At 34.3% G+C, this 21,490-nt stretch overlaps 1 protein-coding gene across 2 annotated transcripts in view; it reads right to left on the reverse strand.

Annotated features, from left to right (window-relative positions):
* Window positions 1-21,490, reverse strand: part of LOC138327354 (glycine receptor subunit alpha-3-like) — a 35,543-nt gene extending 14,053 nt beyond the window's left edge. Inside the window, exons 1-2 of one of the 2 annotated variants that reach the window (XM_069273389.1) lie at window positions 20,795-21,490; window positions 1,273-1,343 (exon numbers count right to left, since the gene is read on the reverse strand). In XM_069273389.1, the coding sequence (XP_069129490.1) occupies window positions 1,273-1,343; window positions 20,795-20,874 (151 nt within the window). In that variant the 5' untranslated portion in view covers window positions 20,875-21,490. Of the gene's footprint in view, window positions 1-1,272; window positions 1,344-5,994; window positions 6,112-20,794 lie in introns of those variants that run through there. The other variant, XM_069273388.1, reaches the window with a different exon arrangement.

Here is a 21,490-nt window from a genome sequence, read left to right on the forward strand (position 1 = left end):
CTTTAGTGTTATCTTCCTCTTGACAAAGAATTATGGTGATAAAACAACACACGCTTCACAAACACTTTGACAGATTCTGAAGCTTCATGATCAACACAATTAGCTCAATAACATAATCCTGGAAACTCTTGGGGACACATTGATTCCCTAAGTGACAGTGTTTGATAAGCTCTTGTACCATGATTATTCACAGATCGTGGAAATAAAATTGTTAAGTTTTCATTCGATAGAAAAAATACGTCACGGAAATGATGATGAACGTAGATTATTCGAAGAATAACCGTAGGTAAAACCTGAATGGTACGATAAGTTAAAAATTACTAACGTTTCCTAAAACATTCAAAAAAACCTACATCGTATTAATTATATCCTCAAACGATTTACATCATTATTTTATTTCGTTCGATTTGATAGTATCAAGACCAAAACCGAAAACAGAAGGCGTAACACATTACCATATTAATCACACTTCATGCGTTGATCGGTATATTTTAGTATTTGATACCATTTTATTGTTTTCCTATGGATATTATGAATATTGTTTATCGAGTAACAGTATTAACCTCATACAGAGTCTGAACTATCAATCGGAATAAGGTATAATATTACAGGATAACGAGTTTATTGTAAACAGAAATCGAGGAGTACGATAAAATTGCCGCTTTAACTAATCTTATACAATCAATATCCTGAAAATTAAGTTAAATGATCCCATTTGTATGTTGGTTTGGAATGTTTAGTATTGGGCTTTGTAATGGTTTCACCAGTGAAGACTGATTTAAAAATGTAAAGTGGGACAGAGATCAAGATTGTCGTCATGTCGTCACTCAGCCTTCACGCAGCTAACTATAGTAAGATACATACATAAATAAATACATTCAAAACCGTTATGCATTATGGATAACGATCAGTGAGGTTAAATTTAATAAAAAGGTAACATAGGCAACAACCATTTTTTTCTTATCTTATTCGGTTGTACTATCGGTAAATTATTGTTGAACATTTCAAAATTGTACATTTTCAGATGACAAGTGTTGATGAGACGGTATCGTGTCATATTTTAAAAGAAACAATAGATAAATGATCTAATCTAAAATGTGGAAGATACATCACAAGCTCCGGGTTTTACAACATTTTTGACCCTCGTGTAGAATATCCCTTCCCTTCATATCCTCACATGAGGGAGTGTTTTAATCTTACTCCGATCAGTTTTACACTCACAATCCTGTATTATATTAAATCACAGTTTCGTTTCACAACTGTTTTACTTACCGTGCTCAAAGTTCGGGGCTATACTTGAGTCATAGCGGGAGGTGTTGAGGAGATGATTCAGGACATCTTGTCTAAAAATAGAATTTGACACAATTCTAAACAACTGAAATGTTAGTAACTTATATAGATTGTGATATTGAGAAATTGATTTTTTTTCTTAAATTCGGTGTGTGACGTTATCATGAGAAATGCATTCGCTTTCAAAAATGGCGCAAAAGAATCAGATATCTTAAACTCCTGAATAGAATTTAGTTAGAAACACATATGACCATACATATGTGGTCATAATTCCTACGTTTGTTTCGTTATAGTAACAAGAAAAGTCGTGGTTGGTGATAACAAAACGAGCTCAATAAAATCATCAATATAGAAATGTACAAATTATATCGTTTGATAATTATCGACAACGAATATCTTTAAAAAATATTTTGTAGCAAATGTTATTGTACAAATGATGCATTTAATTTGGTCTGTCTCCTAATATAGATTAATATATGTATGACCTCTTCATCTGAGAGAAATGAAAATAAAATTGAGAATTGACAAAATCATTGTTAGGCACGCACGTGTACCACATACATGTAGGACATGACAGGGTGTCATTCACAATTTGTGCTTGAATAAACTAATATTGGTATACACACCATTATAAGTGTTTGTGTCAATGAGGATTCTGATATAGCATTCTAAAATTAACAACTATAGCAAATACTAAAACATTTGTGAGCGTGAGATGCGACACGTTTTGTACCGGTAACGACCACACAGAAGTATAACAATATATGAGATGACGATTTAGGAAGACAAAATCAATATAAGCATCAAGTCTAAGCATAGCCTACACCATATCTAGTAACAACTTCAGGGAGTGGAATTGAATAGGAGAAAAAGACAATGAAGTCTTGCCATAAAATCACAGTAACACAACATAACGGAGCAACGTTATTGGTATCAAATGTCAAACTGCCTGCACTTACAAGCTGACAAGGCTAATTTCCACCCGGAACAAAACTTCCACGCAAAAGCATAAGTTATCCATCAACAACAGAAATAGTATATAATGTAATTATATTAGTATATGTCAAGAGTACGTATTTCTAGCTTATCTAAAATGACAGATTTATTCAATGAGAATTTCCCCCCTTAATTTCCAAACACGTAATGCTAACCATACTTACATACTTCTACACCAGTAAATGTGTGAAGATGTAATGATATTGCGAGATATAACTCATCATAACATACGATGATGCCATTTTACCTCCATGAGCTTTGTAATGTTGATCAAATGCTAAATACACCCTCTAGTCTGGTTTTTTGTTTAGTTAGACGAGAGAAGACCAGCATGAGACACACTCTTAAACGCCCAGTAAATGATTACATAATAAAGGTAATTATATTTGTATCCTCCTATCTACACGCTTCGAGTATGTACATGTGCATTGACTCAATGACGAAAAGAAATAAAAACCATGCCGTACGATTACAGCAAATGAATGAGTGGCAGTTCACTTAGATATAAAATCTGAAACCAGTTAATATCACTTAAAATGACGAATACATTTTTTCTACAAATGCCAATATTGCACTACATATAAATATTCATTTATTACATGTAATGAAATGAAAAATAACAAATAAAATTAACCCGTCACATTTGATTTTACGTCATTCCAATCTTTGATTTAGGAAATAATCTTCAGAACAGAGTTTTCTTCTTTCGACTTTAGCGTCGTAAACTGTTAAAAGTTTGTAGAGAGGGAAAGTTCAGCAAATATTCCTAGGATGGGGTACTAAAGTATAATGGACCACGAGGTACAAAATTGTTTGTCTAGGATCCTTGGTAACGTTACAGTCTCAGTGGAGAATCTTGTAAAGAGCGCACGTCCTGCCTTCCAAGTGTCTGATATATCACACTCGTATCATACACGTTTGTAGCCAGATAATACTGCCAAATTGTATACAGTAACAAAAATATGAAGGTTTCGATCGATAAATAGATATTGCTTTGCGATCACATGCGCTTTTAGATACACTAAATATCATTGATGCACTTTTTTTTGTCTTTTACACATCTACATGTACTCCACAAATAAACATGTGGAATGCACATTTCAAACGACAACTGTTCTCTTCTAAACTAGCAAAAACATCGTTTGTATCTATGTAAATCTACACACATAATGTAACATTAACACAACGTTTGCATACAAGCGAAGGCTGCAAATGATAGGAACGACACTCGACGAGGGAATGTATTACATAACGAGGTTGATGAGGTGGTAGTGGAACCAGGTGTCTCGACCATAGCAGTAATTGCTCATTTCACCACCTCCTAACGTCGGATCATGTAATAACAGAAGGGGATCCCAAGACATAACAACATAAGTGTCTACAGCGATGGCAAACATACAGATTATCCACAATGATACGAATATCAAAAACCATAAGGAGAGTTATAACAATGGTTTCTCGGGTAGCGCAGTGGCGTTAGAGCGCTTGCTCAGTATTTGTAAATCGCTTAATACCGGAATTACTTCACCTTTAGAGTAACGTAGGGATTATGGTTCGAGTTAAAAAAATATTTATATTTCAAACAAGATTCGGTCTGGCCGCTAACTCTCCAAAGCAAATCATCTAAAGAGTAAAGGAATAAATGCTCACACATTGTACATCAAGGTTCAATAAATACAACGTTTGCTATTGATGTATAGTTTAAAGTGAGACGAGTGCCAGGACGTTTTACCACCAGTGAATGGTGTTTTGTCAATATCGTACACCAGCTTTACAGATCAGAGAAAATAGCGATAAGCATTCTAAAACACAAATGTTTACTAAAAAAGGACATAAGGCAAACATTTTCCAAAAAAAGGATTATAAAACTAAATCCTTCGCCAGATATATATTACGAGGTTTAAATCTAGAGAAATAGACACATGTAGATAAAGACTTGAAGTATATGGCAAAGAAGTAATTCCAACAGTGTTACAAATGATTGTCGAATTTCGAGGCGATCTGCCCCTTTGTAAAGGCTTGAAGTATATATAGCAGAGCGTTCCTGTACAAGACGCCGATATAAGTAAATATAATGCGTCCATTATAACAAACTGTTCTAAGCAACTAACAAAATAGTACACGTTAGTGATATCCGCCCTCGAGGAAATGTACAAAATGTTTGCGATCTGACACGATCTCGATCTGTACTTCCTGTCTCTAAGGTATTGTTTCAAAATGTTACTCTTTGTTTCTCCAACATTAAAGTCTGAAGTGGTACAGAAATCAATATTGACTTTTTACAAAGTCAGGATGAGTGTGAGCGTTATATACGAGTCATACTGAATTCTGCCTTTGGAGATAAAGCTCACCGCCACTTACTTCGGCAGTTAAAACAAACCCATTTACACATTTCGTGATTTACTGGTTTCTATAAAGTGATTCATTGTCCCGGAATCTAATACACGTCCCAGTAATTGAATTTTGTTTTGGGAAATTGTTATTTATATCTCTATTGTTACCGTTCAGTAACGTCGATTGAAAGCTACACATGAAATCTAACTGTTTGGGTAATATTTACCACTGGAATATCAAGTGTATTCAATGGATACAAATCAGTATGTATCCACCGTATTTCATTTCACTGTGATATTCAACTTAATTAGTAGCCTCTAATTTCCAATCTATAATCTAAACATTTACACTTAATTATATAATGGGTTATACATGATAATGAAATCAAAATTATATAATTGATTTTTCTCCATTTTTGTAGCGGTGTTTGAGTGGTTAAGATGCCCTGATAAAGTACCACAAGTTCTACCACTGTGTCAAATTCAAAGCCCATATAAGGTCCCTGGTACTGACCGCATGTCAGTGGTTGTACCACGGGTATTTCGGCTTTTCTCCTCTATCTTAACGCGGAGAGCCCTTACATGACCCTGGTTGTTAATAGAACGATAAGTTAATCAAATCAATAAAATTCATTTTCTTGGACAAATCGATGAGGCTAATCCTGTTTCATAACCAGGAGGCATGACATAAATGTATTGTTCTATATTCCTTGTGAAACATATAACAAAAAATAATGGCAAATTCCACGACCATGTATTTTGATTGATTTCCAAATCGTTGATATATACGATAAAGGAGGTAAAACATGTATGCTGTACCCATACCCGAGCCAAAATCACGTACTTTAATCAAATGCAATATATAACCACTGAGGATTTGCTGAAATTATATTTAGACAAGATCATTCACCTAATAACGTAAACACACTACTATAAGGGTAATTTGAGTAGTTCTAGACAAAAACTTCTTTACTACACTGTCAAGGGCCAGGGTTTGGCATACAAGATGTCCGATCACAATGTGTAATAGCGGACAGTAAGCGAGTTTAAACATTCCACATACATTTCACTACAGTGGGTTTTCTGGCATATCAAAGTAAAACCAACTGACATAATTCCCATAAGACTGGTTTGTTTCCGATATGTATGTAATTTTAATGCATTCTTAGACTGAATTATTCCTTTAGCATCATTGATTGTATGATATTACACACTAGCCCTCTGTAAAAATAAAAATGTCATTTCCATGGGCTAACACATGTGGATATCCTAAATGTCAGTTTTACCCCAGACCTCTGCCATATAGTCAATACATTTTATATAATTCGCGACCTCAACTTGTTAGGCAAGAAGAGTTATCTGTGGTTATAAATACCTGATTTTTGCCTCGTCATTCCTCGACGCAATAGAAAATGATATAGCATACACAACTACACAAATAATATTCCAGTTACCGAATTCCATATCCAATATCGAGCCTTTACTGTCACCAGCTTTACCTACATGTACATACCGCTCACCATACCACTGTTAATGTGGCACTAAACATCCGACCACCAAATCTAAATCTTCATATTAACCTTCATCCAAATATTTATAAATATTTTACTACACACAATGCATTCTCCCAATACTATGTCAAATGTCATTGTGTAAGGTTCCCTACAAAACACGATAGCATTTGTCGACTGGGATTTATACTATTTAAATATCCCACATAGAAACTTAACGGTGCCTCTACATAATGGGATTTAATGATATGCCCAACACATGGTGGTAATTAGGAGTCTACGGACAAAAATATCCTTATTCAGTCTTATCAAAGTCGACTGAGGACAATCAATCTATGAGCTATGTGTATTTAAATACATATCTCCTTCGTGTTTCGTATTCCCAGCTGTACAACCTAATCTTTAAAGGGACAATTCAGTGAGGCTAATTCGTTACATAACCACGAAGCAAAATATTACATAAATGTATTGTTCTACATTCCTTATGAAAGAAATGACAAGAAATAGTGACAAATTCAACAACATTGTTAAGTATTTTAATTAATACCATTGAAATTCCAAATCGTTGATCAATACAACATGTACGCTGTACCCTTACTCGAGTCAAAGTCATGCACGTTAAACAAATGCAATACATAACCACTGAGGAGTTGATGAAATTATTTTTAGATAAGAACATGCATCTAATAATGTTAACACAACTGTAAGAGCGTTTTGAGTTGTTCTAGACAAAAAATTCCTTATTACACAGGCAATTAAGGGTTAGGATTCGGCATACAATTGCAAGGCTATGTGTATTGGCGATTGAACATTTCACATACAATTGACTACAGTGGGCTTTTCTGGCATATCACAGTAAAACCAACTAATCTTATTTCCATTACAACTGGTTTGTTTCCGAAATATGTGCAAGTCTTATTGTACTCTTAGGCCAAATTGTCCCTTTAAGGTAGGACTTGTGCAGTAGTGCTGTCAAAGGTTTCAGGTGAAGGTATAATGTCATGTACCTAGTACGTGATACGCAAAATAATGATATCTCAGCTTTAATGTTAGTCATGATCCATAATAGTGTACTATATTGATCTTTAAAAAGTATGAAAATAAGTCAAACTTTCTCCGATAACTAGTTTATTTTTACTACTAAATATCCTATGTCTGATACCTCCTCACTGGTTATTACATTCATTTTTCATGTGAAAATTCACAAATTGTCATGGTTCCAGTTTCACCAATATTCTTTAACTTTAAGAACTTAACTTAATATTTACAAACAAAAGCAACGAACTTCCTAACCTTCATATTTTTCCTTGACTTCTGCAATGCTTCCCCGATTGGAATTTTGATTAAAGGAATTAGGTTAAGGAATATTCGTAAAACTGGGTCCTCGCTCGTGAGGTAAGCCTAGTGTCTAATTTCTACATCAGTGAACTATACATCACTCTCACTTTTTGAAAAATGTCTTAAGGCAATGCTTTATGTTAATGTAAAGTACATAATTCTGTCGAAAGTGTAACTCATGAAACTAGTTAATATTGCCGCATAGCATCAACTTATTACATATATACAAGTTTGTCTAGTAAAAAGCACCCCTCATATCGATGTTGTCACTGTAATCCACAACATAATGAATTGTTGGAGACAAGACAAAGAATTTACCGACAAAGTACATGATATTGTTAGTGTTGTGACGTATAATAAAGCAATTACCCTTCCATCAATATTCAAAGGATACATATTCAGAACAGGCTTTAGAAGATAAATTGTGTGTCATAGTAACTGTTTAATATTTATTGTTTTTAGACAGATAGAAAGACCATTATTTCAATACAGACAAGGTCACTGATCGGCATCTCTATTGCTACTTACAAGACTGACAGATAGAGTGGTCTACGTGAAGGAATCGATCACAAACCAAAGATTGTCTAATAGATTATACACACGGCATCATTCATTGTCCCATGTACTTCCTGTTTTAATATTAATGTTATTTTTATAATGGGAATTTTACCTCTCAGATTATGTCAAAGTAATACTATATAGCATTTCAGTTTCACAGGACAGCAACGACATCTGTAAAACTGCTTTTAAAGATATGCCATTCATGAAGATTTAGATTATATGGAGAGGAATCTGAGGGTCACATCATGTATTATATATAACAATTTAGCCAGTAGTAATGTTTCTATCTACTTAAGTCAGCGTCAGACTACTGAGGGCGAATGCTTGCCATGTTCTTTATTAGTATGTTATGTACTGACATGGACGTGACATCATTGAGGGGTAGTGTTTTGTTTATCTATTATCATTATTATTATTATTACGTTATGTACTGACATGGCCGTGACATCATTGAGGGGTAGTGTTTTGTTTATCTATTATCATTATTATTATTATTACGTTATGTACTGACATGGCCGTGACATCATTGAGGGGTAGTGTTTTGTTTATCTATTATCATTATTATTATTATTACGTTATGTACTGACATGGCCGTGACATCATTGAGAGGTAGTGTTTTGTTTATCTATTATCATTATTATTATTATAACATTATGTACTGACATGGGGGTGACATCATTGAGGGGTAGTGTTTTGTTTATCTATTATCATTATCATTATTATTATGTTATGTACTGACATGGACGTGACATCATTGAGGGGTAGTGTAGTGTTTTGTTTATCTATTATCATTATTATTATTATTACGTTATGTACTGACATGGCCGTGACATCATTGAGGGGTAGTGTTTTGTTTATCTATTATCATTATTATTATTATTACGTTATGTACTGACATGGCCGTGACATCATTGAGGGGTAGTGTTTTGTTTATCTATTATCATTATCATTATTATTATTATGTTATGTATGTACTGACATGGGCCGTGACATCATTGAGGGGTAGTGTTTTGTTTATCATTATCATTATTATTATTACTATGTTGCATGTATATTTATTATTATGTACTGACATGGCCGTGACATCATTGAGGGGTAGTGTTTTGTTTATCTATTATCATTATTATTATTATTACGTTATGTACTGACATGGCCGTGACATCATTGAGGGGTAGTGTTTTTGTTTATCTATTATCATTATCATTATTATTACGTTATGTACTGACATGGCCGTGACATCATTGAGGGGTAGTGTGTTTTGTTTATCTATTATCATTATATTATTATTATTATTACGTTATGTACTGACATGGCCGTGACATCATTGAGGGGTAGTGTTTTGTTTATCTATTATCATTATCATTATTATTATGTTATGTACTGACATGGACGTGACATCATTGAGGGGTAGTGTTTTGTTTATCTATTATCATTATTATTATTATTACGTTATGTACTGACATGGCCGTGACATCATTGAGGGGGTAGTGTTTTGTTTATCTATTATCATTATTATTATTATTGTTATGTACTGACATGGCGTGACATCATTGAGGGGGTAGTGTTTTGTTTATCTATTATCATTATTATTATTATTACGTTATGTACTGACATGGCCGTGACATCATTGAGGGGTAGTGTTTTGTTTATCTATTATCATTATTATTATTATTACGTTATGTACTGACATGGCCGTGACATCATTGAGGGGTAGTGTTTTGTTTATCTATTATCATTATTATTATTATTACGTTATGTACTGACATGGCCGTGACATCATTGAGGGGTAGTGTTTTGTTTATCTATTATCATTATCATTATTATTACGTTATGTACTGACATGGCCGTGACATCATTGAGGGGTAGTGTTTTGTTTATCTATTATCATTATCATTATTATTATTGTTATGTACTGACATGGACGTGACATCATTGAGGGGTAGTGTTTTGTTTATCTATTATCATTATCATTATTATTATGTTATGTACTGACATGGCCGTGACATCATTGAGGGTGTAGTGTTTTGTTTATCTATTATCATTATCATTATTATTATGTTATGTACTGACATGGACGTGACATCATTGAGGGGTAGTGTTTTGTTTATCTATTATCATTATCATTATTATTATGTTATGTACTGACATGGGCCGTGACATCATTGAGGGGTAGTGTTTTGTTTATCTATTACATCATTATCATTATTATTATGTTATGTACTGACATGGCCGTGACATCATTGAGGGGTAGTGGGTATTATCATTTTATTATTATTACGTATGTACTGACATGGCCGTGACATCATTGAGGGTAGTGTTTTGTTATATTTTATCATTATTATTATTATTACGTTATGTACTGACATGGCCGTGACATCATTGAGGGGTAGTGTTTTGTTTATCTATTATCATTATCATTATTATTATGTTATGTACTGACATGGACGTGACATCATTGAGGGGTAGTGTTTTGTTTATCTATTATCATTATTATTATTATTACGTTATGTACTGATATGGCCGTGACATCATTGAGGGGTAGTGTTTTGTTTATCTATTATCATTATCATTATTATTATGTTATGTACTGACATGGACGTGACATCATTGAGGGGTAGTGTTTTGTTTATCTATTATCATTATCATTATTATTATGTTATGTACTGACATGGCCGTGACATCATTGAGGGGTAGTGTTTTGTTTTTTTATCTATTATCATTATTATTATTATTACGTTATGTACTGACATGGCCGTGACATCATTGAGGGGTAGTGTTTTGTTTATCTATTATCATTATTATTATTATTATTATGTTATGTACTGACATGGACGTGACATCATTGAGGGGTAGTGTTTTTGTTTATCTATTATCATTATTATTATTATTACGTTATGTACTGACATGGCCGTGACATCATTGAGGGGTAGTGTTTTGTTTATCTATTATCATTATTATTATTATTATGTTATGTACTGACATGGACGTGACATCATTGAGGGGTAGTGTTTTGTTTATCTATTATCATTATTATTATTATTAAGTTATGTACTGACATGGCCGTGACATCATTGAGGGGTAGTGTTTTGTTTATCTATTATCATTATTATTATTATTACGTTATGTACTGACATGGACGTGACATCATTGAGGGGTAGTGTTTTGTTTATCTATTATCATTATCATTACAGACATGGTAATTATTGTATAATTTGTGGAGATAACTATATCTAGTCATCCAAGAGGATCAAGTGTTTTTGTGCGTGTATATGTATGGCTTATTCGTTATACATAATGATAAACCTACCTTTGACAAACATATAGTAAAAAGGTCAACAAAGCAAATTCAATCATGGGAGTATTGCGGAGGACAATGGAATATATGGACCAGAACGGTTTTAAACTTTTATACACGGCATTAGTTAGGCCTCATATTGAATATGCTGTTCAAGTCTGGTGTCCGTACTTGGAAAAGTATGTAACAACAATAGAAAACGTTCAACGTCGAGCAACAAAGCAAGTGCCAGGTCTCTCAAACTCCAGGTAAACTCCAACTTCCAATGTTAGCATACAGGCGGTCACGTAATGATATGATTGAAATGTACAAATACTTTCTGGAAAATACGATAAAGAAGCCGCAGATTTGTTTTCAAACAACCAGGGATCAAGTACCGGCGGACATGATTTGAAAGTGTACAAAGAACACTCAAGGCTGTGCTTGAGAAAACACTCGTTCACCCAGAGAGTCGTGAATACTTGAAACAGTCTCCCATCAAATGTTGTTCACTTTAGGACAGTTAAGCAATTTGAATATGAACTCGATTCACATCGGAAAAATCAGCCACAAAAGTATTTATACACTGAAAAAATAAATCTGTAAATTTCTAAGAGCTGACTATTATATGATTATAAAAATCCTGTACATGTTAACATGTATGTTGTCAGAATAAATCTATGTATCTATGTATGTATAATTATATACATGATATATGGTGATTACAAATTAGATTATATTTGGTTTCTGTTTCCGTAATCTTATACCATTAAGCCGATTGTAATTTACGTTGATTCTATTTTCGCGATTTCGCGAAGCGTTTCTATGTCTGCGAAAACATTGTCCTTGGGATGTCGATAAATGGGTGAAATCGGATAATTCCCATATGCTGAAATTGATAGAGTAAACGGCCGTTCGGTAAAACTATATGTGCTGAAGATGGACGGCAGAATCTGTAATAACGATAACATATTTTTACTTTCATTAAATGATTAAATGATGACAACGGTAAACGTGATGCATATATATAATTCATTTACATTACCAAGTGTAAATCTCTTAAGGATAACTTCGGTAGAAATGATAAAGATGATAGATGATAAATCTCTATAGGGTTAATATAGTACGGATGATAAGCAGTTTAAACTTCCCCACAGGATAATTACGGTACACATGATTAAAATGATAGATGATATTTTTTATAGGATAACTACGGTAGAGAGGATTAAGATGATAGACAATAAATCTTTAAAGGGTAAATACAGTGTAGATGATAAACAATTTATACTTCGCTACTGGATAATTACGGTACACATGATTAAGATGATAGATGATACATTTCTACAGAATAACTACGGTAGAGAGGATTAAGGACAAATGATAAATGACAAGACGATACATCTATAATGTAATCAAGAAGGCTACGGTATACACAATATGGATGCAATATCACTCCATCAGCGCCATGACAAGTTTAATTAAGTGGAAGGCAATTATAGCGTACTGTAGAGTTATTAGTGGTTCACCCTACAACGGAACACCACATACGGCACCAATAAGTATACGTTATACTATCTATAGATCATTTTATAACTGGTTTACACCCTTCCTAACATACAGGTATGTGTGAGCCCGAGTATTCGCACGCACTGCCTCCTTTGTAGAAAACGTAAGGTTCAACTTTATTGGCGATGATCTGTCTCCTATTTGCTTTTGATATCTATTCATGTTAAACAAGCTATTTATCTTTTGCACCAACATCTTATTGATTGATGTTATGTTTTGTCTATGTACTTATTTACTCTATGGAATGGTAGATGTCTTCACAGCCTTTACACTTGCCTTTGGTTATCGACTATGTCTATGTACTTATTTACCCTATGGAATGGTAGATGTCTTCACAGCCTTTACACTTGCCTTTGGTTATAGACTATATCTCTGTACTTATTTACTCTATGGAATGGTAGATGTCTTCACAGCCTTTACACTTGCCTTTGGTTATAGACTATGTCTATGTACTTATTTGACTCTATGGAATGGTAGATGTCTTCACAGCCTTTACACTTGCCTTTGGTTATAGACTATATCTCTGTACTTATTTACTCTATGGAATGGTAGATGTCTTCACAGCCTTTACACTTGCCTTTGGTTATAGACTATATCTATGTACTTATTTACTCTATGGAATGGTAGATGTCTTCACAGCCTTTACACTTGCCTTTGGTTATAGACTATATCTCTGTACTTATTTACTCTATGGAATGGTAGATGTCTTCACAGCCTTTACACTTGCCTTTGGTTATAGACTATGTCTATGTACTTATTTACTCTATGGAATGGTAGATGTCTTCACAGCCTTTACACTTGCCTTTGGTTATAGACTATATCTCTGTACTTATTTACTCTATGGAATGGTAGATGTCTTAACAGCCTTTACACTTGCCTTTAGTTATAGACTATGTCTATGTACTTATTTACTCTATGGAATGGTAGATGTCTTCACAGCCTTTACACTTGCCTTTGGTTATAGACTATATCTCTGTACTTATTTACTCTATGGAATGGTAGATGTCTTAACAGCCTTTACACTTGCCTTTAGTTATAGACTATGTCTATGTACTTATTTACTCTATGGAATGGTAGATGTCTTCACAGCCTTTACGCTTGCCTTTGGTTATAGACTATCTCTCTGTACTTATTTACTCTATGGAATGGTAGATGTCTTCACAGCCTCTACACTTGCCTTTAGTTATAGACTATATCTCTGTACTTATTTACTCTATGGAATGGTAGATGTCTTCACAGCCTTTACACTTGCCTTTGGTTATAGACTATGTCTATGTACCTATTTACTCTATGGAATGGTAGATGTCTTCACAGCCTTTACACTTGCCTTTGGTTATAGACTATATCTCTGTACTTATTTACTCTATGGAATGGTAGATGTCTTAACAGCCTTTACACTTGCCTTTAGTTATAGACTATGTCTATGTACTTATTTACTCTATGGAATGGTAGATGTCTTCACAGCCTTTACGCTTGCCTTTGGTTATAGACTATCTCTCTGTACTTATTTACTCTATGGAATGGTAGATGTCTTCACAGCCTCTACACTTGCCTTTAGTTATAGACTATATCTCTGTACTTATTTACTCTATGGAATGGTAGATGTCTTCACAGCCTTTACACTTGCCTTTGGTTATAGACTATGTCTATGTACCTATTTACTCTATGGAATGGTAGATGTCTTCACAGCCTTTACACTTGCCTTTGGTTATAGACTATATCTCTGTACTTATTTACTCTATGGAATGGTAGATGTCTTCACAGCCTTTACACTTGCCTTTGGTTATAGACTATGTCTATGTACCTATTTACTCTATGGAATGGTAGATGTCTTCACAGCCTTTACGCTTGTCTTTGGTTATAGACTATATCTCTGTACTTATTTACTGTATAGAATGGTTGATGTCTTCACAGCCTTTACACCTGCCTTTGGTTATAGACTATATCTCTGTACTTATTTACTCTATGGAATGGTAGATGTCTTCACAGCCTTTACACTTGCCTTTGGTTATAGACTATATCTCTGTACTTATTTACTCTATGGAATGGTAGATGTCTTCACAGCCTTTACGCTTGCCTTTGGTTATAGACTACATCTCTGTACTTATTTACTCTATGGAATGGTAGATGTTTTCACAGCCTATACACTTGCCTTTGGTTATAGACTATGTCTATGTACTTATTTACTCTATGGAATGGTTGATGTCTTCACAGCCTTTACACTTGCCTTTGGTTATAGACTATATCTCTGTACTTATTTACTCTATGGAATGGTAGATGTCTTCACAGCCTTTACACTTGCCTTTGGTTATAGACTATATCTCTGTACTTATTTACTCTATGGAATGGTTGATGTCTTCACAGCCTTTACACTTGCCTTTGGTTATAGACTATATCTCTGTACTTATTTACTCTATGGAATGGTAGATGTCTTCACAGCCTTTACGCTTGCCTTTGGTTATAGACTATATCTCTGTACTTATTTACTCTATGGAATGGTAGATGTCTTCACAGCCTTTACACTTGCCTTTGGTTATAGACTATGTCTATGTACTTATTTACTCTATGGAATGGTAGATGTCTTCACAGCCTTTACACTTGCCTTTGGTTATAGACTTTATCTCTGTACTTATTTACTCTATGGAATGGTAGATGTCTTCACAGCCTTTACACAAGCCTTTGGTTATCGACTATGTCTATGTACTTATTTACTGTATAGATTGGTAGATGTCTTCACAGCCTTTACACTTGCCTTTGGTTATAGACTATATCTCTGTACTTATTTACTCTATGGAATGGTAGATGTCTTAACAGCCTTTACACTTGCCTTTGGTTATAGACTATGTCTATGTACTTTTTTACTCTATGGAATGGTAGATGTCTTCACAGCCTTTACACTTGCCTTTGGTTATAGACTATATCTCTGTACTTATTTACTCTATGGAATGGTTGATGTCTTCACAGCCTTTACACTTGCCTTTGGTTATAGACTATATCTATGTACTTATTTACTCTACGGAATGGTAGATGTCTTCACAGCCTTTACACTTGCCTTTGGTTATAGACTATATCTCTGTACTTATTTACTCTATGGAATGGTAGATGTCTTCACAGCCTTTACACTTGCCTTTGGTTATAGACTATATCTCTGTACTTATTTACTCTATGGAATGGTAGATGTCTTCACAGCCTTTACGCTTGTCTTTGGTTATAGACTATGTCTATGTCCATATTTACTGTATGGAATGGTAGATGTCTTCACAGCCTTTACACTTGCCTTTGGTTATAGACTATGTCTCTGTACTTATTTACTCTATGGAATGGTAGATGTCTTCACAGCCTTTACACTTGCCTTTGGTTATAGACTATATCTCTGTACTTATTTACTCTATGGAATGGTAGATGTCTTCACAGCCTTTACACTTGCCTTTGGTTATAGACTATGTCTATGGACTTATTGACTCTATGGAATGGTAGATGTCTTCACAGCCTTTACGCTTGCCTTTGGTTATAGACTATATCTCTGTACTTATTTACTCTATGGAATGGTTGATGTCTTCACAGCCTTTACACTTGCCTTTGGTTATAGACTATGTCTATGTACTTATTGACTCTATGGAATGGTAGATGTCTTCACAGCCTTTACACCTGCCTTTGGTTATAGACTATGTCTATGTACTTATTTACTCTATGGAATGGTAGATGTCTTCACAGCCTTTACACTTGCCTTTGGTTATAGACTATATCTCTGTACTTATTTACTCTATGGAATGGTAGATGTCTTCACAGCCTTTACACCTGCCTTTGGTTATAGACTATGTCTATGTACTTATTTACTCTATGGAATGGTAGATGTCTTCACAGCCTTTACACTTGCCTTTGGTTATAGACTATATCTCTTTACTTATTTACTCTATGGAATGGTTGATGTCTTCACAGCCTTTACACTTGCCTTTGGTTATAGACTATATCTCTTTACTTATTTACTCTATGGAATGGTTGATGTCTTCACAGCCTTTACACCTGCCTTTGGTTATAGACTATGTCTATGTACTTATTTACTCTATGGAATGGTAGATGTCTTCACAGCCTTTACACTTGCCTTTGGTTATAGACTATATCTATGTACTTATTTACTCTATGGAATGGTAGATGTCTTCACAGCCTTTACACCTGCCTTTGGTTATAGACTATATCTCTGTACTTATTTACTCTATGGAACGGTTGATGTCTTCACAGCCTTTACACTTGCCTTTGGTTATAGACTATATCTCTGTACTTATTTACTCTATGGAATGGTAGATGTCTTCACAGCCTTTACGCTTGCCTTTGGTTATAGACTATATCTCTGTACTTATTTACTCTATGGAATGGTTGATGTCTTTACAGCCTTTACACTTGCCTTTGGTTATAGACTATGTCTATGTACTTATTTACTCTATGGAATGGTAGATGTCTTCACAGCCTTTACACTTGCCTTTGGTTATAGACTATGTCTATGTACCTATTTACTCTATGGAATGGTAGATGTCTTCACAGCCTTTACGCTTGTCTTTGGTTATAGACTATATCTCTGTACTTATTTACTGTATAGAATGGTTGATGTCTTCACAGCCTTTACACCTGCCTTTGGTTATAGACTATATCTCTGTACTTATTTACTCTATGGAATGGTAGATGTCTTCACAGCCTTTACACTTGCCTTTGGTTATAGACTATATCTCTGTACTTATTTACTCTATGGAATGGTAGATGTCTTCACAGCCTTTACACTTGCCTTTGGTTATAGACTATGTCTATGTACTTATTGACTCTATGGAATGGTAGATGTCTTCACAGCCTTTACACTTGCCTTTGGTTATAGACTATGTCTCTGTACTTATTTACTCTATGGAATGGTAGATGTCTTCACAGCCTTTACGCTTGCCTTTGGTTATAGACTATATCTCTGTACTTATTTACTCTATGGAATGGTAGATGTCTTCACAGCCTTTACACTTGCCTTTGGTTATAGACTATATCTCTGTACTTATTTACTCTATGGAATGGTAGATGTCTTCACAGCCTTTACACTTGCCTTTGGTTATAGACTATATCTCTGTACTTATTTACTCTATGGAATGGTTGATGTCTTCACAGCCTTTACACTTGCCTTTGGTTATAGACTATATCTCTGTACTTATTTACTCTATGGAATGGTAGATGTCTTCACAGCCTTTACACTTGCCTTTGGTTATAGACTATATCTCTGTACTTATTTACTCTATGGAATGGTAGATGTCTTCACAGCCTTTACACTTGCCTTTGGTTATAGACTATGTCTATGTACTTATTTACTCTATGGAATGGTAGATGTCTTCACAGCCTTTACACTTGCCTTTGGTTATAGACTATATCTCTGTACTTATTTACTCTATGGAATGGTAGATGTCTTCACAGCCTTTACACTTGCCTTTGGTTATAGTGATGAATATATATAAATCATTTACATTACCAAGTGTAAATCTCTAAAGGATAACTTCGGTAGAAATGATAAAGATGATAGATGATAAATCTTTAAAGGGTAAATACAGTGTAGATGATAAACAATTTATACTTTGCTACTGGATAATTACGGTACACATGATTAAGATGATAGATGATAAATTTCTACAGAATAACTACGGTAGAGAGGATTAAGGACAAATGATAAAGACGATACATCTATAATGTAATCAAGAAGGCTACGGTATACACAATATGGATGCAATATCACTCCATCAGCGCCATGACAAGTTTAATTAAGTGGAAGGCAATTATAGCGTACTGTAGAGTTATTAGTGGTTCACCCTACAACGGAACACCACATACGGCACCAATAAGTATACGTTATACTATCTATAGATCATTTTATAACTGGTTTACACCCTTCCTAACATACAGGTATGTGTGAGCCCGAGTATTCGCACGCACTGCCTCCTTTGTAGAAAACGTAAGGTTCAACTTTATTGGCGATGATCTGTCTCCTATTTGCTTTTGATATCTATTCATGTTAAACAAGCTATTTATCTTTTGCACCAAGTTAACATCTTATTGATTGATGTTATGTTTTGTCTGTAAACTTATTTACTCTATGGAATGGTAGATGTCTTCACAGCCTTTACACTTGCCTTTAGTTATCGACTACCGACTACATCACATCATACATTATATAAATAGTATCCTTAACATGATCAAAGTTCACTTTTCAAATCAGGTTATTAAAAGTCAATAACAGCATACTCCTTATTTTTACATAACCCATTATCATTCTTCTATCAGATGTAATGTATCTAGTCATTATACTATTATTATATAGAGTTTTACGATGGTCGTCAGTAATGGAGGTAGGTGGATCTACTTGGACGAGCAACATACACCACTTATCAGAGAAATACATCTAATGGACCTGGTAGGCCTCAGAATAAAATCCATTCGTTATTGGTAGATCAGAAACTTAGAATATAACATTATGAGAGTTAAATAGTTAAAAAGGACAAAAGCATTTATCATAGGAAAATATATATGGTATAATATACATATTTATACTAAAAAAGATGTCAAGGAATCTAATCTTGCACTTTGTTTTACAGATTCATTAGATATTTATATAGACCAGTAAATCTATAAAGTAAAACAACCGTCCGCTGTAACTTAGGTGTGTATCATATTTTTCGTTTTGAATTTTTTTTTTCTACTTGTTTATTTTCGTGGGCGTTCCCTTGACAGTTGTCCTCAAATGACCGCTATTGATCGAGTTACCTATCTTAGTAATGTACATCTCAAATAAATCTTCTCCTTCCGTATTTCTATTTACGTCATTAATGATTAGTTCGGAACTTGTGCATGAGTGTGTGTCAATACTGACATCATGACTGAAGAGGAAGGAATTTTTGATATCATCTACATATAAAAATACATATCATGTTTCAGATTATGTACTGAAATGGAGAAGGAAATAAAGATTGATTGTGAAAGAAATCTTCCTTCTGAAAGCTATCAGGAAGGTTAAGTTAAATTTAATTTGTGCCTCATACCAAGTAAAACTGTTATTGTTTCCTCATCAAATCAATACAGTACTAAACAACTTCCTTGTGGAGATTGCTAGAAGAGTTCCTAAAGTTTAGCCTAACTTTTCTTCTGATCACAAAATTATCATTAGTTTTTATTTGTTTTCATACTAAATCGGACATTTTGTTTGGCAAATTCTTTTTCTTCATACTACTTTGAGAAAAAAATCCAAGAATGGCGCGAAAACCCGACGTTATCTTGACGTTCAGAATAAACACGTCGACGTTGAGTATTGATTTGGAAACAAAAATAATCTATTGGAAAATCAATGGAATCGTACGTTTAAACATATCTCATTTTATCTAGAACATGTGTAGTCTTACAAATTAATTATAAGCATTGATGTCAGTATTGTTTAACCTCATAGGGTTATGAAATAAATTGTGTTCGAAAACATTTGTGAGAATCCGCTACGGATTCATTTTTAAAACTAGATAAAATACATGGTGTCTGTAACTTTTTTATTAAATTGAAAAATAAATTTCCCAAACAATAGGAGAAGTTACACAACACAATTAATATAACTGTCTTTTTGGCATATTTTTCGGCTGTTCAGTCCTTCCTAGACAACCAGCTAAGAAAATCCCATTTGAATTCGTAAATTTAATAAAATTTACCTATCTAGATATATTTGCTATATGCTTGTGAATGGCTAAAAAGCCGAAAGTATGCTTCAAGCGGCAGTTATATCTATAATTATAAAGATATATGATTTATTGAAAAACACATTTTGGTCCTTTATATTATTTACATTTACTTTGAAAGCAAATTTGTGCAGCCTTTGCATGACTTTCGTACTATTCTTTAAACTTTAAAGCAGTAAAAGAAATATTTACCTGGACATGGGTTGATTCGCTTGTACCCAGGACTGGGGAATCAATAGGATAGTCACTACACTCAGGTATGTCCACTGCATCGTAAAGTATCACTGATGCAGTCATCAACACATGCACGTGATTCACTTAGAGGGTATGGTCAGTCCACTCGGCACACGGGTAGAAGGAATGCTGTGGTCAGTCACTGTGTTTGTGTATACTTTGCCAGGGGTCATCTACGTAGTAAACAAAATACCATAACACTAACAGTCAATGGTCAGCTCTCCCAGCACGTGTAGCATGCTGCCGATCAGTACATTAATCATAGGGGAACAGTTGTTTCCTGATCTGAAGGATTCGTCCGCACTCTCAGTTTCCTGTTAGCAACACATGGGTACCTCTCACAGACCTAGTAGTAGATTGTAGCCTCTAAAATTACAACTTACATGTGCAGACCATTACATCGTAGTAGGAAGACGATTTATCACATGGTAGGCCTATATTTTACCTTGCCTGTAACACGTGGCGTGGCTTCACATCCATACCTATGGTATTATCATCTCTCGTCAGCCACTGAAGCAGGCACAGCTTCAAGTATCTGGAGACAAGCTTTGCTGCTTACAGTGTTCCGATCCTCGCACTGTGCTTTCCTAAGAGAGAGTAAACGTAATCGATAAAATCGGATACAGAGGTATAAAAAAACACACACAACAATCA

The sequence above is a fragment of the Argopecten irradians genome, chromosome 7 (genome assembly GCF_041381155.1).
Source record: "Argopecten irradians isolate NY chromosome 7, Ai_NY, whole genome shotgun sequence".
NCBI lineage: Eukaryota > Metazoa > Mollusca > Bivalvia > Pectinida > Pectinidae > Argopecten > Argopecten irradians.